This window comes from Vigna umbellata, chromosome 2 (genome assembly GCF_029865625.1).
Source record: "Vigna umbellata cultivar VRB3 chromosome 2, Vumbellata_1.0, whole genome shotgun sequence".
NCBI classification, from domain to species: Eukaryota; Viridiplantae; Streptophyta; class Magnoliopsida; order Fabales; family Fabaceae; genus Vigna; species Vigna umbellata.
Window position 1 is genome coordinate 8,763,512 of NC_142166.1, and position 27,053 is coordinate 8,790,564.

General features: G+C 33.1%; 2 protein-coding genes and 1 non-coding gene across 3 annotated transcripts; 1 reads left to right on the forward strand and 2 right to left on the reverse strand.

Annotated features, from left to right (window-relative positions):
* Positions 1 to 1,674: 1,674 nt before the first annotated feature.
* On the reverse strand, positions 1,675 to 7,375 carry LOC124819882 (eukaryotic translation initiation factor-like). Its single transcript, XM_088106000.1, has 9 exons — positions 7,043 to 7,375; positions 6,349 to 6,420; positions 5,768 to 5,866; positions 5,299 to 5,487; positions 4,355 to 4,452; positions 3,826 to 3,913; positions 3,409 to 3,744; positions 3,072 to 3,317; positions 1,675 to 2,994 (listed from the first exon to the last, which is right to left on the reverse strand). The coding sequence occupies exons 1-9, from the start codon at positions 7,196 to 7,198 to the stop codon at positions 1,960 to 1,962; spliced, it is 2,319 nt and encodes a 772-aa protein (XP_087962126.1). The 5' UTR covers positions 7,199 to 7,375; the 3' UTR covers positions 1,675 to 1,959.
* On the reverse strand, positions 6,750 to 6,853 carry LOC124819886 (small nucleolar RNA snoR103). Its single transcript, XR_007027293.1, has one exon. It is a non-coding gene; the product is annotated as a small nucleolar RNA snoR103 (small nucleolar RNA).
* A 3,132-nt stretch (positions 7,376 to 10,507) lies between the features above and the next one.
* Positions 10,508 to 16,391, forward strand: LOC124819884 (tetraspanin-7-like). Its single transcript, XM_047291490.2, has 2 exons — positions 10,508 to 11,246; positions 15,917 to 16,391. The coding sequence occupies exons 1-2, from the start codon at positions 10,740 to 10,742 to the stop codon at positions 16,208 to 16,210; spliced, it is 801 nt and encodes a 266-aa protein (XP_047147446.1). The 5' UTR covers positions 10,508 to 10,739; the 3' UTR covers positions 16,211 to 16,391.
* The last annotated feature ends 10,662 nt before the right edge of the window (positions 16,392 to 27,053 follow it).

Genomic DNA, 27,053 nt, shown 5'->3' on the forward strand with positions numbered 1-27,053 from the left:
ATTATATTTTTTTTATAAATATTTGATATTTAAAAAACGAGAATATATTCTTTTTATAATATTATGTTTTCTTTTTCAAGAATTTTTTATTAGTTTATAAAAAGAATTGATTGATATTAGGGATGACAAAAATATCTATGTTCATGGATATTTATAGATAAAATTCACAACATATAGTTGATAACCACAAATATTTATTATCTGCGGATAATAAGTGTTTTAATATTCGCTTATGAACAAATAGAATAAGTGTATCATATCATCCATGCATTTAAGTATTCATTAACTGTCAATATGAGTGTATACCTATTACCTAAAAGGGATGGAGATGAGACAAAAATTTCAAATTGATTATATTTGAGTATGGGGATGAAAATGATTTCTTTTCTTTGAGAATGAGTATAAAATAGCAAAACTTGTCCATTTTCCGTTTCATTAACCTCCTTAGTCTCTTTTAATCATTCCTTAAAATATTTTCAAATTTATTTTTTATTATTATTATTTATTTAATCATAACAATCTATCTTTTTCATATATGATTATGTATATTAAAGTAACAAAAATGACTTAATGCATATTACTAATTTTTTAATACTTTAGTGTGACATTTTAAATCATCTTAAACGTGAACAATAAAATCAACTAATTGTATACAAAGTCTTAGCTTCAATTATGTGTTAATTACAATGGTTCATCTACATGTTTTATGATTTGTGCCTTACTCTCTCTCAACATGTCATTGTCTATTTTGATGACAATTTTGTCATTCAAATTGCATCAAACTAGGTCTTTCATGAATGCAACAAATGTACAGATATAGATTGACATATAGTTTGAGAACATCTCAATAAGGGTCTTCTTAAACTCTTCCATATACCTTCATCCTCTCAAGTTTTCATCAAACCTCTTCGTCCTACCTCCTTTGAAAAGTTACATTCAAAATTGGTTGGGAATGATTAACATCTACACTGAGCTTCAGGAGCTAATAGCATACGGCATCTCTTTTAACCTTTTTTGTTTAAGGTCCTTTTGTTAGCTAGTATATATAGTAGGTTTTTTCTCTTTTTTGTTTCGATTTGATTTGTGAGGTGGAAGTCAACAATTCTCCTCACTTTTTTCATCCAACTCCTAACTCATGTTACCTTTCATCCGTTACTTCACTTTTGTCGTTCGGTCAAATTTAAAAGTTACCTACCGAAAACACTATGATGCCAAAACCAATATAAATTCAACAATCTACTAATAAATGCATAAACCTATATTTAATGATTTTGAAATAAACTTCAAATTAACACCAATCTAATTGCAGCTCAACATCGACTTATAATGATCATGTTTTGATATGATATAAGCAACCTTAATTTAAACCATGTTTAAAGTCTAGAGACGGCTCGATTCACGTTTCCTAACTAACCGGGTTCCTGTGAAACCGTCCAATTCTAACAAAACGAACAGTTATACAATACACAAACTTTCCAAATCCGAAATGTGCAGAAAGGTTTATAGTTCAAGTTTTAGAAGGCCAAACATCATTCCAGACAAGAGTAACAAGCAGCAGCATGAGAGAGATTGAGCGCAAGATCAAGCTAAACTATCTAGCAACATAAATCTTCTAATATAAATAATGATTTATGCACTGACAAATTAAAAACTCACTATGTCAACAAAATTAAGTACTACTGAAATAAAATTAAATTAAATTTAACCCTGAATGGAACACTTTCCAGAGAAACTTGGTACCTGATTAGCTACCCGGAAAATAATATCCGTAGCTTTATAGTTTGACTTTTCCCTCAATAAACATAAAAAATCTCAATCAAAAATTAAATTTTACAGCTTGAGAAAAATGCCTGACAAGTCTCCACTTCATAACATAAATACAAAAATCTTTTACTCAAAGTGAGGATGTAGGGTAATTAAGTAGCAGAGGAAGACACCCAGTTACAGAATCTTTTTGACTCACTTGAGCAGACTCTGACAGGCCTCAATATCAGATGTTTGTAAATCCAACACTGATTGCCCGGATGCAGCAGATTTAATGGTCCCTACCGCACTGTCAAATATTGCTCTCTGGTACATGTCATCTTCCACCTTCTTGAGAATCTCTCTCGCCACCTTAAAATCTAATCCCCCAACCAAAATTAGTTTCCCAATTATCACACCAAAATTACTAGGTGCTTTAGGTAAATCTATGCCAATATCATCCAGCAGAGAACCGAATAACAAACAGCCTGCCTCAATATCTATAACAGTAAGAATCTTCTTAATGTATAGATACTCCATGAGATTGACTACAGGTTCAACACATGGTGGACTTTTATCAAGTGCAAGATAAATGGCTTCCTTAACAACCTCAGGGTGATAAGAAGGAGATTTTAATTCCTGCACACATTGTAATGCCTCTTCCAAAATTCGAACACTGAAATATTCTTCTAGAAGAGAGATAGTTCTGCGGCGAAGATCATTAGTATTCAATCCACTGGCAGGTGCTTGTGGCTTCTCAGAGGATACAAGAACAGGAGCAACAGTTCTATCATGTGAAGAGAGCTGAGGTGCTGTCTCATGGCCTAAACTGAAGTTTGCTGGTCGAGTAGAAGATGTAGCAGCTCCATGCACTAAGGCACTATTTCTTCCACTTATAATACCACTACTCCCTTGAGGTAGCAATTTTGAATTAAGGATTGTGGACTTGGAAAGTAAAGGGCTGCTGGATCCAGCAGCTTGAACACCCGAGAAGTCTCCTCTTGGCATAGATCTAGTCTTAGGCATCTCCCAGTTGTTATTATCAAATCCAGGCCTCCCAGGCATCTTCCTGGTCCCTGGCGTTCCAGGCATCAAACCCCCTGTACCAGGTCGAGAAATAGGGAAGCCCCCGGGGCTGAAATTTCCTTGAACACCACCACGGGTGTTTCTCATACTTGCAGTGGCACCTGGTCGCAAACCAAGATTCTTTTCTGCTTCTGAATGAATTTCAGTAATGGTTTTGGCTTTGATCTACACAAGTCAGCATTAAAACTTAATAACAAGGCACTAAACTTAAGGATATTGTGTCACAGAATATAAAAAGTTACCTCTTCCCGTCTAGGCACCCAGTTATTAGCACGTAACTCTAGAACATCCCGAATCATGAACCTAATCCGGGGTACAAGTTGTAGATTTGAGCTCAATTCTTTCAATCGACTAAAGTAAATATCATTTATACGGCGCGATTTAGGACCCTCATCAAGCTGCTTGCCAATAGTGTTGAAAAACTGACATATGGCTTCAACATTTTCCTCGGCAGGACAAGACTTGCTGTCTGGGGGTCCTAAAAGCTCCTACTCAAAGCAAAAAGCATACTAGTAAGTGAATATTACTAAACTGACGCAGACATTTTATATGACAGTAGACATCTTAAGTCCTTCAAACCTGAACAATGTGATGGACAATCTTTTCAGGGACCATCTTCTGCTTCAATAGCTCACCAATTAAACGGATATTTCCTAGAGTCCGAAGCTTGAGCAGTCTTTCCTTGTCCGTACGGTCCATCTCCTGCTCAGGGGCAGCCATCCTTTTTAGTTCTACACCTTCAAATGCCTCCTGGCAATTATTCAATAATACTCGCCTAAAGGTGATTTCCTTCCCACCAGGTTCCCCAGATGGGAATGGAGGCAGTTTTTCATTCAGATCAGAACACAGCTGAGCATACATTGGGCAAAATGTTGGTTCTAGAACAGCCTTGTCAAAAATAAGTGAAATGACATCCTGCACTCACAAAGCAAAGCGAGTAAATTTAGAACAAGGGGAACAGAAATAGATAGACAAGAGCAATTTAATATTGACAACCTTCAAGATGTCAGCAGAGGTAATGCCAGAATCAATTAACTGACCCTTCAGGACATCAAATTTCTCAGGAGTTAACTTATTCAGAATTCTGCATAAAATAAGACAACAGCATATAAATATCAGGAACCATCCAATTAAAAATTAGTATAAATAGATGGTGCTATACTATTATTGTATATGAAAAGCAGAAGCCATGCAGGTCCAAAGACCCTTAACAGAGTAATATGTGAAAAAGGCTTAAAAGAGCTTCAGAAGTAGCTCATCAAATTATACGGGAAAGGTAGAATCCTTTGTAAAAAAGACTGACAAGTTTATTACTTTTCACTTTCATATTTAATAGTCAACAGCCTCCAACTGTGCAAGGCTGAAGCCATTTTACAACCTGCCAGCATCAAGGGAAATTACTGCACATGATACAAGTACTACAGAAGCTGAGATTCAAGCATACATGGCAACCCAGAATCCTTTCACATAGCATGGCTAATAGGACCCGCATCTAACTGTAATGTACTAATACAAAAACTATTACCCTTTCACAGTCTTTAAGACACGATCCTTATCAGATAGACTTCCCCTTCTGCCTGACCAAGGAACCTCCGCCTTGGCTAGTGTAGGAGTAGGTCCTCCCTGAATAAATAGACAGTAGATTAAAAATAATGCATATTCATCATGTCAATCTAATAGGTAAACAGTAAAACAACAATGATATGAAGCAAAAACTCCTAGTAAGGGCATGTGACAAATACTCTTAATCTATTAACCAAGAAATTATGATAAGGCCTGCAGCAGAACTCACTCATCATGAATAACTAGTCTAAGGGGAACAGGTCATACTTCAAATTAATAACATACAAAAAACATTCAATACTAAATAAAACTAATTCCAATTCTTTAATTGCAGTTCAGCACAATATCTTCTGATAATTGTAATTTTTACAAAACAACCCAACTAATGTTCATTTCGATCCATACTATCACATGCTTCTTCAACTGACTTGCATGATCTGCAGCCAACTAAAAGAAACATACTACAACTACAAAATTAAAGTTGCCATTTACACTCGGATGAAAGCGAATGAATATACATTGTAACCAACAAATTAAGAATAGAAAAGAAAAACCAGAAAAATTATTTACTAAGACAACAGCCTATCATGTGAGTTAGCTGCTTAGTGGTGATGATTGCATCACATATCCAATTCGATCAAGATGCATAGCATTACAGGTTGGCATAGATAAAAACTAGAAAACAAAAATAAAAGCATGCAAATATTGGTCAAAGCTCATCAGGGAATATGCAGAAAATTTTTTGTGATAAAATATATATCAGGTAAAAATAAATGTAAGTATAGCAATCTCTCCTTTTGAAAAAATCTCGTCTCATTTATATCTTTTACTGTGAGGGATAGAAAAATAGTTAAGGCAGTTGAGTAGCATTCTCCATTAAACTGATTTATTTCTTCCAATGCTTACCCCTTGGGTAGAAGATATCTGTGTCCTTGCAAACTGGGAATTAATATGGTCTTGGCGATTAGTCTGACTACTGTTATCTCTGAGGTTTTCCCAAGACCTCTCATCTGGACTAGCAGGAAGTTGTCCAGAACGACCTCGCCAATCACGATTGTCTAACTCAGAATACTGGTTTGGAAGTTGATGAGGAAGCTGCACAATATTACATAACATAAATTGCAAAAAAATGAATACAGACATAAAACAGATGATAATTAATTGCAACAGTCAAAAGAAAAATGTATCAGTAGTACAAGTATCAGTATGACATTCTAATTACAGAAGTCTTGTCACCATATGATACAGACAAGTACGTTTTCCACTAAAAATAATCAACACAAATCTTTATTGATCAATTTAACAAATAGGATGGAACATGACATATGGTTCTAAGCACAACTATCAATATAATTAAGGCAGAGAAGATAGTTACATTGCTGTCAGCTTGGCCACCCCAACTTTGATTTTCACCAAAAAGTTCAGCTCCTATATCTTGCTTAATTTTCAGAATATCAGCAAGGACTTCAACAGCCTATGAATGAAAATTTCAACAGATAGATAACAGTTAAAACATAAGTATTACTTTAGATGCTTACACAAGTAACAAAAATAATACTGAACTATGACCTTCAGAAGCAGATTCCTCTAGTATGGAGGGGAAAAGGGGAGAAAGACAACGAAAAGAAAAATTTGGAGGCACGGGTAATAATCTAAATTGCCTTTTAATGGACCAAAACACAATCCCCCCCCCCAAAAAAAAATAGACTGCCATAGTTTATAAATGAGGACTCACAAGGAAAAATCTATACAAAAAAAAAGAAACAATTAGCCATGACAGAGTGCCGATCCACACCAGATTTTATCAGAAGATAGATGTGATCAATATAAAGCTTAAAATTAACAAAGAAAAGGGCAGCAGAAGGAAGAACTGTGTAATAAAATAAAAATTCTGCATATTCAGAAACAGATTTATAGAATTAAAACTAAAGCTAAATTACAGGGGCAAACAATTACCTTGCCAAGCTCTAAAAGCTGATCTCTGGTATATTGCACACGCTCACGAACCTCAAAACGTGAATCTCCGGTCTATAAAACAAAAACTAGTAAGATACAGATCTCTATGCAAAGTCCACACACTGGAACCATGTCCTTACAACCAACAAATACCTCAAAAGGGCAAGAAAAATGAAAGACGTATATGATAGTATGCAACAATAAATATCAAATCATCACAATTAGTTTCCATTCGAGTCCTTAACAAAACTACGGTGAAGAAAATGGTTATACATGAACCAGCAAACACAAACTCAATGATGAACCAACGGCATTGCCTATTGGATAGAACCCCATTAGTGTTGAGATTCGCTAAACAACAGCCATAAAACCAAACCCTAGTTCCAAAGACAAACGAGCAGGAATGTGTGTGGGTCCTTTATGGGCAATCCAAAACTGAAGAAAGCCCACCTAAAGCCCACACTTTGTTTTATGTCCATATTTACAGCAAGAACCCATAACTGAGTGCTCCCACCAAGAATCAGGACATTCCAACTTCACCTTCTCCCTAATACTCTAAACTTCAATTCTGTAACCCTAAATATAAAATGATAGTAATACTAACAACGACAACAGTTGGGCATTATAGCGAGATCCAAACAAAAGGTGCGTGAGAAATCGGAAAAGTGAGTGAAAAACAAGAGAAGGGTCTGACCTTGAGAGAGAAGAACGCATGGGGGCGCGAGAGAGGGAGATCGACGGAGGGAGGGTAAGGGGAGGAGGATGAGGAGGAGAGAGCAAAAAGCCTGCTTCCGCCGCCACGACCACCGCCAGGCCTCAAGCTTAGAACCGTTGGATCACCCTGCTGCATATCACTACTCACTGCAACAGATAAGAGAGTGTTGATCGGTGGTTTGTTGTTTCTTCCCTCTCTCTCTCTCTTCTTCTGCGCAGCGCCAAGGAGAAGAGAAAGAAAAAAGGTGCTGGCGACAAGAAACAAATAAAACCCTTAAACCACACTACTATGGCAGCGGGCGGGTACTGCTCGTCTATTTGAGCAAAGTTATCAGGTTTAATTACTCCATTGTAGGTTTAAATAAAAAATAGTTTTTGAAATACAGACAGTAAAATCTATTCTTTTTTCCATTAAATAAAAATATATAACTAAAATCATAAGTAATATAAGTTCGAATAAGAGAAAAATAATATCGAAAATTAAAAATACTAAAGATCTCTGTCTACAATTCCAACAATATCAAATGGTTGACAATCTATAACTCTAACAATTACATTACAATTTAGAAAATTGTAATTTGAAATAAATGCAACAAATTTTACTTGCACTAATATTTCTTCACTGATTAGTGATTTTCAATTGTTACTAAGTAGCGTGCAATGGTATTGTTTCTAACTTTATTTAATAATTAATAATAAAAATAAATTTTATAAAATTTATTAATTTTATATGTTATTTTTTAAATTAAATAATAATAATTAAAGTAATAAATAATGAAAACACTATTAACAAAAACATTATTCTTATTCCTTCTAGTATTTTCTTGTGTTTCAAATAAATAATTATTCGGTAGGTAGACTATTATCGTTTGATCTTATAATAATAATTATAGATTACTATCGTTGGTCTTAGAATGATAATTATGATTATTGTCGTGACGTGTCTAACATTTTAGATCGTCCAATTTAATGTTGATCAACTGATCATATAATATAGTATTATATTCTAATAGTCTTATATTCTTACAATCTTATATTTTTATAATCTTATAATTTAACAATCTTATATTTTAATAAGCTTATAATATAATGATTTAAATTGATTTTATAGCCTAATAATTTTATAATAAGCTTATAATCTAATAGTTTTTATAAAAATCACCATTAGAAAAGCTTTAATTTTTTTTTGGTATTTTGAATTTTAAATTCAAAATTTGCAATGACATCTTTACATTTCGTTTTCAATTTCAAATTTTAAATTGAAATTGGGTTACCATATATTTAATGTCAATCTTAATTAGAAAAAGGTTGAAATTAAAATTATTACTTATTTTTGTATAATGTAAATTTGCAATTGAATAAGATTTTTTTAAAATCATTATGAAAATATAACTTGAATTTTTTCTATTTGTTTTACATCACCTGATTCTATTTATTGATTATGTACCGTATATGTCACCCAATCAGCGTATTACCAAAAACGATCCGTCGGTCAAAACTCTAGAACTTCCAAAAATATGGTAGATCAGTCAACAATCTCATTGGCGATCAGTCGGTTGTAAGGATGGCAACGGGTCGGGTCGGGTACGGGTAGTGCCTACCTGCAACCCGACCCGCCGGATAAAATCGTACCCGCTACCCGCCGAGTACCCGTTTAAAAAATACCCGCGGGTATTTTAAAACCCGCGGATACCCGCAAAAAAAAATTATTTAATACATTTTAAAAGTAAAATTTAAATAAAAATACAAATATATATATATATATATAATATAAATTAAATTAAATGTAAATTAAAATCTAATTTTAATTAAATTTAAACTAATAAAATATTATTTTATTTTATTTTTAATTAAATTTAATTAAAAATATATATAAATTATTATTTTTTTAATTTTTTGCGGGTAACGGGTACCCACGGAGCTGGTAGTATACTACCCGTACCCGACCCGTTTAGAAGCGGGTATTAAAATACCCGCTACCCATTACTCGCGGATAGTTACTACCCGCCGCGAATTTTACCCGCAGGTACCCGTGCCCGCGGGTAAAATTGCCATCCCTAGTCGGTTGTCAACCTCATTGAAGACCGAATGGTCACACTTCATATTAAGGATATCATAAATCCAGTACGATTAATAAGACAAAACATATTTATGAGATATTAGGTCGTAATTGGGTCAACCGTAATTAAATGTCTATTCGGAAATCTATAAATATAAATGTAAAGTAAAGAAGTAGATAATAACATTTATTAGACATTTAATGCTTAATTGAGTGTAGAAGTATCTTTTGACAAGTACCTACCCGTTTGATTTGGACTTTAAGGAAGAGAAAACAATAAGTTACAGTGATAAAATGTGAAAAGAGTAGTTATCGACCATACCATCCAAAACAAATTGTTTGATTATTATTTTTCATACTAAACTTTAGGTACTCATATGCAAGACCGAAGAGAATAAATTGAATAAAACATGTGAAAACACTTATAAATATGCATACAATAAACAATAAATGTGTTACAATAATTATTTAAATTTAACGTATTACAATTTTGAAAGGGTCTATTGAAAGGACTTATTTTTTTACAATCTTTTTTTTATTTAGAATTTCAAATTTAAACTTTGATGCAATATCTTTATAATGTTTTGTAATTTTGAATTTCAATTCCATAATTTGTTACCACATATTTATAATTTTAAATTTGACAATATGAATCTTAATTTTATAAAAATATTGAAATTGAACACGTTAGTTATTTTTGTATATTTAAATTTTTTTAAAACTTATAATTTTCATTTTTTTTAACAATACACTCTATGTTATTGAAATTATTATTTAAATTTCACATAAAGGCATTATAATTTTAAATTTCACAAAAGAAAACTCCTAATTTTCTCGAGTCATTAAAAGGTTGAAAAGATTATGAAAATGGTTTGGAGAATGAGAGGAGAGCAACTCTACTCCTTTTTATCTATCTTTCTCGCATTTTGAGAAAAGTGAAGAAGAAAGAGACAAGAGAACAGAGGGACAGTGTACATTTATAAAACACTTAAGATCTTAAGTGTCTTTGATGTTTGTGTCTTTTTGGACTTAAAAATTTTAGTTGACTTGAGTAAGAGTTCACCAACTATTTTAATTTTCTTTATTTATCTTAAAGTATTGTATATAAAATTTGTTAAATTACATTTCTTTGTGATTATTTGAATTAATTATTGTTATGCTATTAATGAGACAACTTACAGTCAACTATAAAAAATTTACATAGAATTTATATTAATCAGAGTTAACTAGAAAGTTGTAAATTTTAGAGCATTACAAGTTTCATTACTACCAACCTCTATTCTTCACCACTGTGGAGATTTTATACCGTGTAATTATCGTAGTATGCTCTGGCTAAAACACAATAATTTCCCAAGAGAATTAGCCAGAACATAACCAATCAAACATGTTAAAACTCGGTGGCAATGCACAATTACAATAATGGAAGCTGATTCCGGAAACGGAAGCACGTTTTTAAAGTGCTCACAATTGAATATTCCAGGAGAAAGATGCTGTGAAACGGGAACAAAAACAAACAATAATAAAAGAAAGTAACATAAGGAAGTACTGTGAATACTAATTGTTGAAGTGAGCTCAGAGAAGGAAAAGTATTTTCTTGGCTACAGATCAATCACAGAAGATGTTCAGGGTGAGCAACAATCTGGTTGGGGTGCTGAATCTGCTGGCTTTCCTTCTCTCGATTCCCATTTTGGTGACGGGCGTGTGGCTGAGCAAGCAAGCGAACGCGGAGTGCGAATGGTGGCTGCAAAGAATCTTCATTGTGTTGGGCGTTTTCCTTCTGGTGGTGTCTCTGGCAGGCCTTGTCGGCGCATGTTGTCGTGTCTCATGTCTCCTCTGGCTCTACCTCTTCGTCATGTTCCTTCTCATACTCCTTGTTCTTTCCTTCACCATCTTCGCCTTCGTCATCACCAACAAGGGTGCCGGTCAAGTCCTTTCCAACCGAGGCTACAAGGAGTACAGGCTCGGGGACTACTCCAACTGGTTTCAGAACAGAGTCAACAACGCTCACAACTGGAACCGAATTCGGAGCTGTCTTCGATCTTCCAAAATCTGCTCCCAATTTCAAACCCAATTCGCCAACGACAATCTGCAAAAGTTCTACGCTGAGAACTTGTCTTCGCTTCAGGTATTCTATTCCGCATTTCCTTTTTTCTTTTTCGAATTTCTCCATTTCCATTTCCTCAATGCAAATTTAACTCAAATAATATCCTTTTAATTTAGTATAAAGCCTCTTCAGCTGTTGTTGTCCAGTGTGTATTACTGTTTTTGCCTTTCCCCCATGACCCACCACCGTGTGGTTTTCATTTCTACTTCTGGAGAAAATGTTTCTTCGTATGCTCTGGCCTGTGAGCAGGAGAGATGTTTGTGTAATTTTATGTCATAAGTCGGTTTCTTTCGAAGGAGTTGTTTTTCTTCTGTTCTTTTGTTATCCTCTTTAGTGTTCTTTGACCAAATTTTAAAGGCTGCATGATGGATGTTTGTGCTGTTACAGTAAAAGGTAAGTTGCTTTTTATTTCTCTTGAGCTGCACTTGTGTTGCAATCAGAAATCTTCAGTTCCTTGCAGCATTTAGACGAGGCTTTTCTTTTTTTTTTCCATTTATGATTTATTTAGTTTTCATAAAAGCTTTTGAACTTTCTGAACTACCTCTACCCTTCTTTCACCTAATCTTTCTCTTTCAGTCTCTTTTCCATAAGAAATTTAACTTTCTTCCTGGCATGACATAGAAAACTTTGTTGGAAAAACTGATATAATCACGAACAAAATTTCCTGAGGCGTGTAGAGTCACTGTCCTTAAGGACTTATCCGCGGTGTATTGCGCAAGTCCCCCAGGATACAACAGGAACTTCTCAGAATATCTGAGGATCTCAGAACTAGCAAGAAACTCTAAAGAGAGTATAAGGATAAACCCAGAATAATTTTAGAAGAGGAAAAGAAGAAAGGAAAAGGAGAGAAGACTGACTTGGGATCATTTTGGAATGGGAGAAAAACTCTCTATTTATAGAGTTAGGAAAGAATAAAATCAATAAAAGCCATTAAATATTTTGCCGTTGGAGCACTTAATAAAATTAATACGAACGTTGTTGGCAATTAAAGTTTTGACCGTTATAATCCAACGTTTTCTTTTGCAATAATCTAACATTATTACAACAATCCCCCACTTATTGCAAAAGAAAGAAAAAAACAAGAAACTTTTATTCTGGGTCTCATAGGATGTAATGCATCAGACCTGGTATAGCAAGCTATATGAACCAGTCTTAGATTGAAATACTTAACACACAGTGTAGTTGGTATAGCAAGCTATATGAACCAAAGACACTTGACGTGTGTTAGAGGTTTATCAATCACAATACACCCCCACAATCCTTGCTGTTATCGCTGTGTTGCGCTAACTAGGCCATGCGCGTGCCCGGTATTCATGAGTGCTCTAGAGATCATGCCAAGATCTCATGCAAGCGGCCCCACTCGACACTCATATAGGTGATTTCATCAAGTGTATGCTGCAAATCATACACCACCCGTAAGGGATATGAAAAATCATTAAAAACTTTGTTTAAGACAAAATTCTATCACCGTATAGAATTTTAATGACAAAGTTTAACCTCTCAATATTGCAGTCTCTAGCACTTTCACACACACCATAGGAAGGGACATAATTGATTAAAATCAATTTAGTGCTATCAGAACTAACAAGTGACTTGTTTTTACCCATATGAACCTTATTCATGGGATCTCCAATCACAAAGGTTGGGTTACCATCACTTGTTTGTTTGCAAGTGGCTTAAGTCTCATTCCCCTCGATGTTTCTAATATCATTTGTCTTCCCAGGGTTTTGTCAGAGGATCTGCTAGATCCCGTTCTGACTTCACATAGTCAATGGAAATAGTTCCACTCTTTAGCAGCTGCTTCACCAAATTGTGTCTCTATTCTTTCCATTATAATTCTTGTTTTTAGCTATAGCTATTGCCGATTGACAATCACAGTGTATTGACACAGATGGGGTTGGTTTCATTCCTAGTGGAATGTTTGCTAAGAAGTTTTTCAACCACTCAGCCTCACTACCAACCATCTCAAGAGCGACAAACTCAGATTCCATTATTGATCTTGCAATAATTGTTTGTCTGGCTGATCTCCATGTAATCGTACCACCCCCAAGAGTGAATACATAACCACTAGTGGATTTTGTCTCATCTGAATCAGAGATCCAGTTAGCATCACTATACCCTTCTAGTACAGCGGGAAATCCACTATATTCAATGGCATAATCCATTGAACCTCTTAAGTATCTCATAAGCCTAGCAAGTGCATCCCAATGTTCTGATTTCGACATTGAGTGTACCTACTCAGTCTACCTACTGCATAAGAAATATCAAGTCTAGAAAAGTTCATCAAGTGCAGTAAGCTCCCAATTATCTGGGCATACTGAGGCTGAGATAATGATTCTCCTTTATTTTTTTCATTAACTTAGCATTAGCATCATAAGGGGTACTCACTGGTGAGGTCATAAAACCTAAACTTCTTAAGAAGTTTCTCAATATATTATTCTTGGGATAGTAATATACTATCTTCATTCCTTATGATTCTAATACCTAAAAACACATTGGCTTCACCCATGTCTTTCATTTCAAAGTTTATTTAGTTCTAACAAGAATCATTCTCATTCTCTATCATTCTCTATCTAACATTATTCATTCACCGTTATCTCATTCAAAAATATAACATCATGAATAGATTATACTCAAACAATAATGAGAAAATATAAATAAATATAATTCAATATTAATTCAAAATAATAAATCATTTATTACTTTAATTAATCATCTCATTACTTTCCTTTAAACTCTTATTCCTTCCCTTTTAAACCAAATTAATTTGTAGTTCCAATTCGATACTGGACCTTTAAGTCCGATAGGTGTAACCTATAGCAACCCAAAGTCCTCACGTTGCCAGTGGCCATCATGGACTCTCACCGCCGTAAGGAAAGGAAGACCCTCTGCTAATCAACGCAGACCCCAAAACACGCTAGGAATCAACAGGAAAGAATTTACCCCCAATCGCGAATCAAAATACACAAAGTTACGAAACCCCCAAAACGATCAAGAACACGAGATTCCCAGAAACTGAGATTCACGTCGTTGCCGCCACACTGACGCACTCAACCCGTCGTCAGTTCTGGACCAAGGGGTTTCCGCGATTCCCACCGTTACAAGAGCGTCCTCAAACCCGCGGAGGGCCGCCATTGCGGCGCACACTGCTACGGAGAGAACGTCGCACCTGTGCCACCAAACCTGGTCTTTCCTCCATGAAAAATTCCAAGAAGGAAACCCCAAGATCAGAGAACGAAAATGAACCCAAAACTCGACGTCGCCGCTGCTTTCGCCTATCAGGGGGCCGCTGCCGTCGCCATCTTCATGCATTCAAAAACATGAGCTCTTCACACAGGAATCGAAACCCCCAAGATCAGAATCGAACATGAAAACAGAGAAAACCCAAAATCCACAATGAAACCCGAAATGTAACCACAAATCGAAAACCTAAGCTTGCAAGAGGAACACGCAATTCGCTCGACACGCCACGATCACCATCGTGATTTTCTCTGAAGAAGCATGCCTCCACGATCCCGATGCTGTGGCGGTCACACCTACCGCCACGAAGAGACGCCGCGTTACCATAGGAGAGGAGAAAGTTCTCCTTGCGCGAGACTTGTACGATACCAGAAAAAGAAAATGACCCCTCATAGCTAGGTCTGACTCCCCCAAAGCCGGGTCCATCGTGAGAGAAGCAAAGAAACCAAGTGGAAAAAGGAAAAAAAATTTCCACATTTCAAACCCAATCTGAAGCCCCAAAAAGAAGATAACCTAAGGTTATCTTAAAACGCTGCAACCTCTTTCAAACGTAATTCTCTTTTTCTTTTCCTTTTTCTAATTTGAACAAAACCCTAACTTTATTATATCCTAAATAAAGAAGTCTCAATTTACAAAATTCTGCTGCAGAGTTCAATTACGTGAATTCAATCACGTGAATTCAACTATGGAATTCAATTACGAGAATTTAATTATGTGAATTTAATTGTAGAATTCATTATAGAATTCAATCATCCAAAATGATATTAACATATTAATACGCAATAATCAATTCCATTTATTTTTGATTAGAAGTATCATTCAAAAATTCAAACATCATCATACAATAAACAAAAGTAAACTTTCATACCTTTTTTACTTTTGACAGTAGCTTGTATATATGAAAGTGGTTTCTCAAATACCTTTCAGTTTAGAAGCAAAGTTTTGAACCTCCAAGATTGAATTGTTGATGTCAGCCATAAGTCCTTAAGATTGTTGGAAAAACTGATATAATCACGAACAAAATTTCCTGAGGCGTGTAGAGTCACTGTCCTTAAGGACTTATCCGCGGTGTATTGCGCAAGTCCCCCAGGATACAACAGGAACTTCTCAGAATATCTGAGGATCTCAGAACTAGCAAGAAACTCTAAAGAGAGTATAAGGATAAACCCAGAATAATTTTAGAAGAGGAAAAGAAGAAAGGAAAAGGAGAGAAGACTGACTTGGGATCATTTTGGAATGGGAGAAAAACTCTCTATTTATAGAGTTAGGAAAGAATAAAATCAATAAAAGCCATTAAATATTTTGCCGTTGGAGCACTTAATAAAATTAATACGAACGTTGTTGGCAATTAAAGTTTTGACCGTTATAATCCAACGTTTTCTTTTGCAATAATCTAACATTATTACAACAAACTTTAGGTCTCATGGTTTTGCACTTGTTTTGTGGTTCAGTCCGGGTGTTGCAAGCCATCAGACAGCTGCAACTTTGAGTACCAGGGTCCATCTGTCTGGAAAAAGACTGAAAGTGCAAATTATTCCAACCCTGATTGTAATGCTTGGGACAATGATCCCAATGTTCTGTGCTTCAATTGCCAAACTTGCAAGGCTGGGTTCCTGCAGAGCCTTAAGACTGACTGGAAGAAGGTGACAATTGTGAATGTCATATTTCTCATCTTCCTCATCATTGTGTACTCTGTTGGTTGCTGTGCATTCCGGAATAACTTGAGAGATAATTGGAAGCGCTAGATGCAGCCATGTACGTTAGAAGCATTTCATTTTTCTTCATCTAAGCTCTCACCTTCTGTTGTTCTTTCCTAGTATGTACCTTGGACCTCGGCTATGGTTTGTTTACTATCTACAACATTTTGTCTACTATGTTATTAGTGTTATAAAGATATATAAGAAAGTGTGGTTGCTTTTTCTTTGAGTAAGATGATTCATGATTTCTTGCTAAGGTGTACAGATAAGGATATTTGTTTTGAGAACGTGTCGAGAACGAGTGCAATGGGTGTGCCACTCGTTTTATGTCCTTTTCCTGGTTTATCATTACTCATCAAAATGTGGAGGCATGTTAAGATAGAGATAGATTGTTTTGACACGGGATCACGGGTATGTCATCTTAGCCTTTTTCACAACGTGGAATCGAAAAGAAACAAATGCTTTTAGGGTCTGTCGTCAATCCTTCCCTCTGTCACCATTATTCTTGTCGCCACTCAGCTACCTCTTTCTGTGCTAGAATATGATTTCGTAAAAATTTGAACTTTTTAAACAGTGAAATCAGATGCTTCTTTACTTTCTGGATTTCAGATTATTGGAATGGATATTTTCTGTTTATACTTTTTGTAATGATATAGAAAAAATGAAAAGCAATACCATGTACTCTTACCTTACGGATTGGTGAACATCATGAAATATTACATCACGACACAAAAAGAGAAAGTTGAACATCATCAAACATTACATTCATGTTTCATATCAACAAATTTTCCTTCGTTGTGTTCTTTCATATTCACCTTCCTAAAATAGGCATTATATGCTATAAATGTTTCACAAGATACAATTTTTTTTCTTAAAATTAAAGTTACCCCATATGGTTTTTCTTTCCAAACAATGCAAAGTGGGTAACATCTATCCTAGTTTTGTCAGAACTAGACCGGATTAATCGGTTCTAGTCAAGTTTAATTAGAAATTAAGTCAGTGTGTAATCTAAACTTTCTAAAAGTTTGATTTCATTCGAACCGAGATAGACCCGGTCAAGCTGTCCAAGACCGGAGAAAACTAACGCGTTCAAAGGTTCAACAGGTTAGCTCAACAAACATGCTCCTTTTCTTTGTGATTGATTTTGTTAAGAGATTTAGAATTGCTAATATCTTGTTTGTTATTGTTCAACTTAAATATCATGTGTTGGATTTTTTTTTCTTTCGTATATGATTTGCTTTTCTTATATGTTACGATACTTTTAAGTGAAGTTCAAATTTTAATTTTGTAAATTTATTTATATCATACTTTTTTTATTAACCGTGTGCTTCGTATAATGTATTATATTAAAAAAAGAAAACAGAAAAACAGTATTTGATTTGTTAAAAAAACAGAATAACAGTATTTGATTTGTTGATTTAACCCTTGAAATCTGAACCATGCTTTTACGTTGATATAATAGTACAGGGGGAGATTGCAGGTTGGATTAAATAGGATTCGGGTAAACACATTATTTAACTCACTTGAAATATATTGATTCAGTTGGATTAAGTTTCTTTACTTTTTTTTTTTGTCACCGGTTTATTGTCACTTAGACATTGGATCCTCGAATATTCAACATAAAAAAATAATTATTTAGACGTCGGCTATGAGGGGTCAGACGTCTAAATACTTATATAGGTCGATTTCTCCGAATGGACGTCAAAACTAAACGAAAAAGTAAAAAAAAAAATTATTCTATTTAGACGTCGATTATAGGGGCTAGACGTCTAAATACTCCGCCCAGAATCTGAAAAGTCACTTTTTTACTTCATTTAGATGTCCGATCCACCACTCTAACGTTTATAGTCATTTAAACGTCGGCCACCCCCAACCTAGACGTCTAAAGTGTGCGCCAAAAATAAATTTTTAAATCCTTTAAACGTCAGCTAGGCAGGGGAGTTAACGTCTAATGGTCTGCTATTACCAAACCTGCGTGCGAGGTAGCAGATACGCGCACTCACTATTCATTATCTTTCTCGCGTTTTCTCTCCGCGGGCTACGATTTTAAACTTCGATTTCTCACTTTTGCCCCGTTTAAACTGATTACAATACTCTTTGATGAATTATCTTTCATTTAAAAAGATTAAAATGTTTTTTCGTTGCGTTTTGGTGCAGTTTTGCTCGTGTGCTTGATCTTGGTGACTACTTTGGCCCTACACAAAAAAACACTCAATCCATGAGTCAGGAGACATTGAGGAAGATGGATCATCAGTGGGAGGAAAGGTTGAACCAAAGCATGAGATCAATGGAGCAACGATTCATGGAGCAACTACAAGAACAAAAGGAAATACAAAGAGCACTTGAAGGGAAGCTGCATTCCATGGCGCAGGTTGCCCACTGAAGCTCCCACAGTAGACGTTTGACTTGTGTAGTCCGACATCTATATAGACGTCTGACCTGTGTAGTCTGACGTTTATATAGACGTCGAATCGGGATAAGATGTAAAAAGCCCAAAATAACATGCGTTAAAAGTCTTTTCTGCAGTAGTGTGTTAACTCGATCCAACTCAAAGAGTTGAGTAAAAAATTAAAAGAAGTTTTTTTTTTGTGTGTTAAAAATTATAATTTTTAAATACTATCCTAATTTTAGAAAATAACACAATGTTTACAAAAATTCATTTAATGTTTCATGACAAGTTTTTCAAAATTAATTCAAGAAATGACAAAAAAAAACACAATACAACACAATTTGTCTAAACTGACAAGTCATGAACATCAACATAGAATAAATATAATATAAAGTTTAAATAAAAGTCACATTATTATGAGATATACAGTCAAAATGTCAAACATTGTAAAATAAAAATAAAAATCAATTTTTAGTAAGATCAATTTTAGGAATGAAATGTACAAATTTTAAAAACAAAATAAATTATAGGTTTAATCCTTTCGAACATCCCTATTTCTGTAGGATCGTTTCAAGTAGGTCATCGTATTGTAAATGTTCTCGATTAGGTCTCTTATTATGAAAAATTGAATCAATTTAGGCCTTACCGTTAGTTCCATACTAACACCGTTAAAGGGGGTGACACGTGTCAGTTCGTGATTTTTTTGAATTTTTTAATTATATTTTTATTTTTATTTTTTATTTTTTTAAAAGTAAAATTTAAAAATGCCACGTGTCAAACTGAGAGTGTGCCACGTGGCAATGGCAGTGTGACATGGCACTGACAGTGCCACATGTCATTGTCAGGCCACGTGTCATTGCATTAGTCTCAATTTGGTCTCTGTATTTTTATTATGTCACAATTTGATCCCTGTATTTTTATTTTGTCTCAATTTAGTCTTAATTTTAAAAATTAAACAATTTTTTTCCTCCTCAAATTCAAACAAAATTTAAATTGTATATAAATCTTAACAAATATTTTTATTAAAATTAATATTTTTAATAAATATTTTTAACAAGATTAAGTTTAATTATATTTATATTTACTTAATCATATAAATGTTAATTATGTTATTTAAATATATCTATAAGGGTTTAAAAAAAAGAGTGACATAACATGTTGGTGTTATGTTATTCAAATATATACTGTTTCTGCTAAATGGGACCGGAGAAAACTCCTGCTACCTCCGCCCAGAAACACTCCTCCTCAGCCGATCGGTCCTTCGCCTTCCTTCTGCTCGTTCTCTGCTCGTTCTTAGTATAAGTGGGGTGACCTGCAAGAAACACTCCGACGCTCAAGTCAGAATTGGTCTTTACAAGTCTATGTAATTATCAAAAAACAGAGAGTTTACCTTCTCCTTCGATTGTTATTTATATGATTTCAGAGAATATTACCCATTAATTTACCTCTTAATGGCTTTCAATGCTAATCTTAAATACTCGACAACGACCGTTACCTCATTAATTACACATTCATGAGCATTCAACCGCTGTCTCCAGCAAACAGTTTTAGAAGCTTGCCCGATCGGTCATATTAGACTTAAGAAACCCGATCGAACACGTTTGAGCATGCCCGGTCGGGTACTCCGCCCTCGGTAGTAACATATACAATTTAAACTTTGTTTGAATTTGAGGAGAGAAAAATTGTTTAATTTTTAAAATTAAGACTAAATTTAGACAAAATAAAAATACAGGGATCAAATTGCAACATAATAAAAATACAGGGACCAAATTGAGACTAATACAATGACACGTGGCCTGACAATGACATGTGGCACTGTCAGTGCCATGTCACACTGCCATTGCCACGTGACACACTATCAGTTTGACACGTGGCATTTTTAAATTTTACTTTTAAAAAAATAAAAAATAAAATAAAAATAAAAATAATAAAAATATAATTAAAAAATTCAAAAAAACCACGAACTGACACGTGTCACCCCCTTTAACGGTGTTACTATGGAACTAACGGTAAGGCCTAAATTGATTCAATTTTTCATAATAAGGGACCTAATCGAGAACATTTACAATTCGAGGACCTACTTGAGACGATCCTACAGAAATAGGGATGTTCGAAAGGATTAAACATAAATTATACACATAATACTAAATTTTAATATATCTAGGTTACAAAGAATACATGAATCACCTTATCATAAACCTTTTTAATCTCTCATGAGATTAATAACTCTCGAGAATAGAAGAAAAAAAACAATATCACATAGCACAATTTAAGCTCATTTAAAAAAAGTTTCACATCGATAAATTTACAAAGTTTTCTCATAATCTAAAGAAGAATACGGTGTATATGAGCAAAATCTAGAAAGATGTATTAGAGATACATCTTCAATTTTTAACTTGGTCTCTTTATATAACTTGGCCTTCTTATATAATTTCTAAAAACTTAGTTGTTATTTCTATATAAGGTAGGCTTGAATCTTGCAATGTCTTTGTATCAAGATCACAAGTGGTATCTTTCATCTTTATGATAGAAAAACATTTCTTTACAAAAGTTTGATCTAATATTCTAAATGTTCATATTTTTTAATTTGTTAAAGAAAACAATTTATACAAACATATCAATTAAGCATAATAATTCATAGTTAAACATAAGTGTAAGATTATTTGTTTCCAAAAGAGTGGTTCATAGGGACATTAAATTTATAAAATCAATTTAATCATGGATAAACTAGTTGTTTGAGATTAAGTTTAACTTATAAGGCATTTATCACTACAACTTGATTGAATTTATTATAATAGCATTTGATCTATTAGAGGTTGTCAAATAAAGTGTAGACGAGGTTCCTAAAGTTGTATGATCTAATATAAAAACATACTTGTCTAAAGGTACTTTAGTTGCAATAATATACGTGTTAGAAAGATCATATGAAATATTAATTCATATTATTTGTCATGTTTGTTATCTTCAAAATCATTAGGTGGTTTTATACAAATTAGACTCTCTGGTAAAATTATTAGATTGCTTGATCTTAACAAATATATCTCTAATCATGAAAGAAATAATATAATGTTAGATTCTACCATGCGGAAAGGGCAAATTAAGATTTATCATCTTCAACACCATTATATCTATATAACTCATACCTTTGTCAATTTCCTTGTTTTTTTTCTTTATTTTCATTATAAATTGATCATCTTAATTTGGGTCATCATCACCATTATTTTTCATTATTCGACAGATCAGATATAATGTTTGAAGTCACAATCATACTTTCAATAAAAATAAGACATTTAATTGCATACTCAATGAACATTTTCTTGATGAAATATTTAAATTTTGTCATCTCTTTACTTTTATCAATGTTGTGCATTATTTTGTTGAAGTAAAATTGAAAATACTCAAACTTAAAACATGTATCAAGATACGTAGCCACAAACAAAAAATACTCATAATATTTTGTGTCATTGTGTCCTTGATATTTCTTCACTTGTTCAAGGATTTTAATATTAACCAACATCTTAAAGAAACTATTAATAGTAACATGCAACAAACTGGAAAACAAATTTTTTTTTACTTCATTGTTATAAATAGACTAATGTAGATCATTTTCTCTTTACTAAAATTGCTAACTCTAAAATTACCATCCTCTTAGTATATGTCGATGATTTTGTATTAGCTAATGATGACTTCATGAAAGAAACCATATAATCGCCCTTTTAGACCAAACTTTCAAGATGAAAAACATTGGGGATTTAACCTGTTTTATTGGTTTTGAGGTAGTGAGAAGTCGCAAAGGAATACGTTTATCACAACAAAAATATGCCATAACTCTTCTTCAAGAAACCAGGATGCTTGCTTTTGCTTTAGTTTCAACTCCTATGAATTTTTCCAAAAGAACCTCGGTCAACAATGGAAATGTCTTACTCGATCCTACATTAATCAAGATTCAAAAATAATATTTTTTTTTCGTTCCTTTCTCTTCTCTGTTCATTCCTCTTTATTTCATCATAATCACCCATGGATACCTTGTTAGTGGAAAGAGTGCACCAAACACCTTGTTGCAGATTATTGGAATCATAGTACAAGTTTGGTTTATGAATCATAGTACAATGAACTACTATAAACCACCCAAATATCCATTCACTTAGGTGGTACTCTCTTAGACTCCATTGTAGTCCTTGTCTTTCTTCCTACAATGTACAAAAATGAGACTTCCTAGACACATATACTTATGCACTAACATCATTTACTTTATTACAAGGAAACATACGACTACTTTTAAGTTGATATACTATTTAACCTTTTTAAAGATCGCATAGCATGATGACTTTTGAGAAACATCATGTTTGATTTAAGAAATAATTCATACTTATTATTGGAAAGTCTCACATTGATTAAATATAAGGTCAATTTAGGGTATATATGTAGATGCAAAACTCACTTTACAAGTTAGTTTTATGGGGTTTAGTTAAACTTAAAATTCACTTCTTAACATGGTATCAGAACCATGAGTTAGAGCCTATCTTAACAATATTTGTCAGGCTTATGATTTCACCTGTTATGTGTTGGAAGTCTCACATCGACTATAGATAAGATCAATTTAAGGTATATATGTGTGCAAACCTCACCCTACAAATACAAACTGTTTTGTTAGGGTTGAGTTATGCTTAAAGTTTCTTTTTTAACACTCATAATCTAATCAAATATAAAAAAAAATACTTAAAAAGTTTTAAAAATAATTGGGCATGTACTTTTCATTTATCAAAATTTATTGAATTAAAAATATTTTAATTTTACTTTTTGTTATATATATTTCTTTAGATTATAAAAAGATGATATCTAAAATAATAAAAAATAAATAAAATAAAAATTGAAGCAAGAATTTTAAATAAATAATTTTATATAAATATTTTTATCACAGGAAAATAAATAAAATAACAAAAGTATAAATGAATGGAAAAGAAAATAATAATAATAATAATAATAATGTGTCATTAATTAATAATAAGAACATGAAATCTGAAAGTAAAATAAATAATAAATATGTAAATGAATAAAAAGAGAAATACAAAACTAAAAAGGAAATAAACAGAAATATAAATTAAAACATTGGTAAATCATATAAAACATATATAATTTAATAAAGAGAACTAATACATAACTAAATAAATAAATAAATAACAAGTATTGATGGGATTTATCAGTGGTATGCCAAAATTGAAACCAGATCAGCCTAACTAAGTGGGCTAAGCTGACTAAGCTGGCTAGTCCGTGTATCTAAGACAGTCGGTCCGTTGTGAGTAAATGAGTTTACTCAAAGAAGTTAAATGAACCGGAAGTTTTGACTTATGTGAACACGTCCTTTCTTTTAAATTATTTGATTTTATTTTAAATTTTATTTTTTATTTTAATATATATGATTTGAACGTACATTTAGTTACATAAATATTTTTTAGAATTTAAATTATTCAATTTATATTTCTAATTAAATAAATTAAAATAATTATTATATTTACAAATTAAATTATTACATTATAATTATTAATTAAAAGTTAATTTATAAGTATTAAACAATTTAAATTACGCTAACATTTCGTATTCACATTCTCTAAGTACTATAATACATAAAACTATCTTTTTAAAGTATTTTTATTTTATTTTTCAATTTACAAAAGCGGACTACCTAACTAGTGTATCCCATTGTATTATTTTGAATTGGTTTAGTCGGCTATTTATTTTATTACGCAGGGTTTTAATCGAGTCCAGAAAAGGCAGTGTTTTCGTGTAAAGAAAGAAAAAGGCAAAGGTGCAAGCTTGTTGAGTTGTATAATATTGCCTAACCTAAAAAGCGCAAAAACAAAAAGAGATGCATTGATTCTAGCCTAACTACTGTTTTCATTTTCCATTTTCCTTTATGGAAGAATCAACACACGGTTTTAATTCAGCTTTCGTAGGTATCCTTCATTTCTGGCCATGCAATGAACCCTAAACCTCAAAATCAAATTCATTGCACGTCTGAAAGCAACCCAGAAGTTCAAACTTTTCATGGGACCACACTTTGCAAACATTTATGACTATTCTTTGCTTTATTTTCTCCAGGGTCAACTCATTTCAATCAATTTGTCTCGTACTTCGCCTGCAGACCCATGAGAGATATAAATTCATTTACAATCCATTTTACATCATAATTTTAGCGCCATATAACTGATAAAATAAGAATTTCTCTGATTTTAACTTCCTGTAGCAAATGTAGTTCTTTACACCATAATTATGTAAATTTATATAATTTCGGTAAGTATAGTTCTCTAGAACACAATTATACAAATTTATATCATCTCAGTTATGTAAATTGAGCCAACAACAATCATAAATGTCCTAACATTTTATATAATATTCATTAACTTAATTCGCATCACTTATAATATCAATCAAACAAGATTTTTCAATTTCATTATAGAACATTCAAGTAATTCAACTAAAACTTAACTTTCATTTCAACTCTTCATATTCTATCACACATCTTAAATTTCAAGGCAAACTAACTCTATTATAAAATTTACCAATACAATCGTACAATCATATAATTAGCAATAACAATATATCTATAACAAAAAAAATATAATTAGCTCCTCAGACCAACAATTCATTGATCAATATAAACTCATATAAATGACTAAAAAGATATATAGAAAACAATTTATAAAATCAAGGAAAAATATTGAAACTCAACTTAAACAAACAAAGAAACTGATAAGTTCAAGTTGAAAAGCTTGTCACAATTATCAATTCTACTCTTTCATTTTCCAATTAGACTGTTTCATTTTCCAATTAGACCACAAGAAAAGAAAAAGTCAGAAAACTATAAAAAAACGTTTTATAAAGAGATTATATATTTTAAGATAATAAAGCTTGTTAATAACAAAACTAATTATATTAAAATCTTTTAATTATAATTGTGTGATGTTAAAATTGAATTAATGAAAATGTGTAAATTGTACTTTAGTATAATATTTAGGGTTAAATATGTTTTTAGTCCCTAAACTATTGGTCGTTTCTGGTTTTCGTCCCTCTTTCAAAGTAAGGTACAATTTGGTCCTCATTCTTTTCGAAACGTTCGTTTTAGTCCTCAGAATTTTGGTTTTAGTCCTCATTTGTTACTAAATGAGGACCAAATTTTTAAACAGTGTTTAGTTTTCGAGGACTAAAACGAACGTTTCGAAAAGAATGAGGACCAAATTGTACCTTACTTTGAAAGAGGGACGAAAACCAGAAACGACCAATAATTTAGGGACTAAAAACATATTTAACCATAATATTTAAATGGTCTTTAGGTATATTTTTAAAGTATAAATATCTTTTTGTTATAAATATAAGAAAAAGAATATTTTCTTAAAAAATATTATTTATTAACGGTCAATAATAATTATAAAAAGTTTTAAAAAATTCAACAAATAGAATTATTTTTAAAAAGTTGAATATGAGAGTAAATTGATAATTTCACAAAAAAAAAATCATACAAATTCATTCCTTTCTCCTCATCTCATACTTTATTTTCTTTTTTAAAACTGTAACATTCCAAAAATACAGTACAAAACTATATAATAGAATAATTACATTAATTAATAATTCAGATCAGTCTTTACTCTATGAAAACGCACGGTTGAGGCAGAATGACCTTACATAAGCTTTTCAGCTAAACTATACAAGATAAGAGAAAACTTGACCGAACGGTTTACAAAAGCCTAATACCGAACGGTCAGATAACAAGAAAAGAGAGGAGGTGACCGAACGATCACCTCATACTAAACTACTATCTACTAACCGAACATCCTACGGTTCGGCCTTCACTTTCACTTCCACTTCGACCAAGTTCTCTTCTTCCAGCGTCTCTTCCAACAGCGCGTCTCCTTCTGCTCACATCCACACGGATGATCATTGCAACGACAAGACAAACGCACAAGACGAGACGACACAAGGAAAACACAGGGTAAGCTTTTGTAATTTAATTCATACATACACATACATTTCAACCAATCCAACACCCAAGATAAAACTTCAACGTACGTAACATACAAAGCCTATCACTAGACTGACTGTCCGGACTGTATGAAATCTGTGTAGCTACAGGCGTTCGTGCACCCGAGTGATGTAGTAACTGTGATACACTCAATAGCTGCCACCCGAGGTTAACCCTATCTGTCCAAAGTACCCCTAAGGACTAGGACCTCCTGCCGTTCCCACACATGACCTACCCTCCTCTACGTGAAGATGGGTACTCACGGAACATCAGGATGAACGGCCAGCTTAGCATGCCCACCGTCATACTTTACCAAATCCAGTATTCATACATGAGTCGTTCCTCCCTGGAACGCTCGTTCATATTCCACATCATTTTATCCATCTCATATACTTTCCATCTCTTATTATACATCATTTTCATTTCATCTTTAACACCAATTCGACTAACGACAAAAACTGAACGTTCAGTCCTCACTCAGAATG

Coding starts and splice junctions, on each gene's coding strand:
- LOC124819884 (XM_047291490.2), top strand. CDS start 10,740: ATGTTCAGGGTGAGCAACAATCTGGTTGGGGTGCTGAATCTGCTGGCT. Junction 11,247..15,916: donor AGAACTTGTCTTCGCTTCAG/GTATTCTATTCC, acceptor TTTGTGGTTCAG/TCCGGGTGTTGCAAGCCATC.
- LOC124819882 (XM_088106000.1), bottom strand. CDS start 7,198: ATGCAGCAGGGTGATCCAACGGTTCTAAGCTTGAGGCCTGGCGGTGGT. Junction 5,488..5,767: donor GTGGCCAAGCTGACAGCAAT/GTAACTATCTTC, acceptor AATATTGTGCAG/CTTCCTCATCAACTTCCAAA. Junction 3,914..4,354: donor GTCTTAAAGACTGTGAAAGG/GTAATAGTTTTT, acceptor TATTTTATGCAG/AATTCTGAATAAGTTAACTC.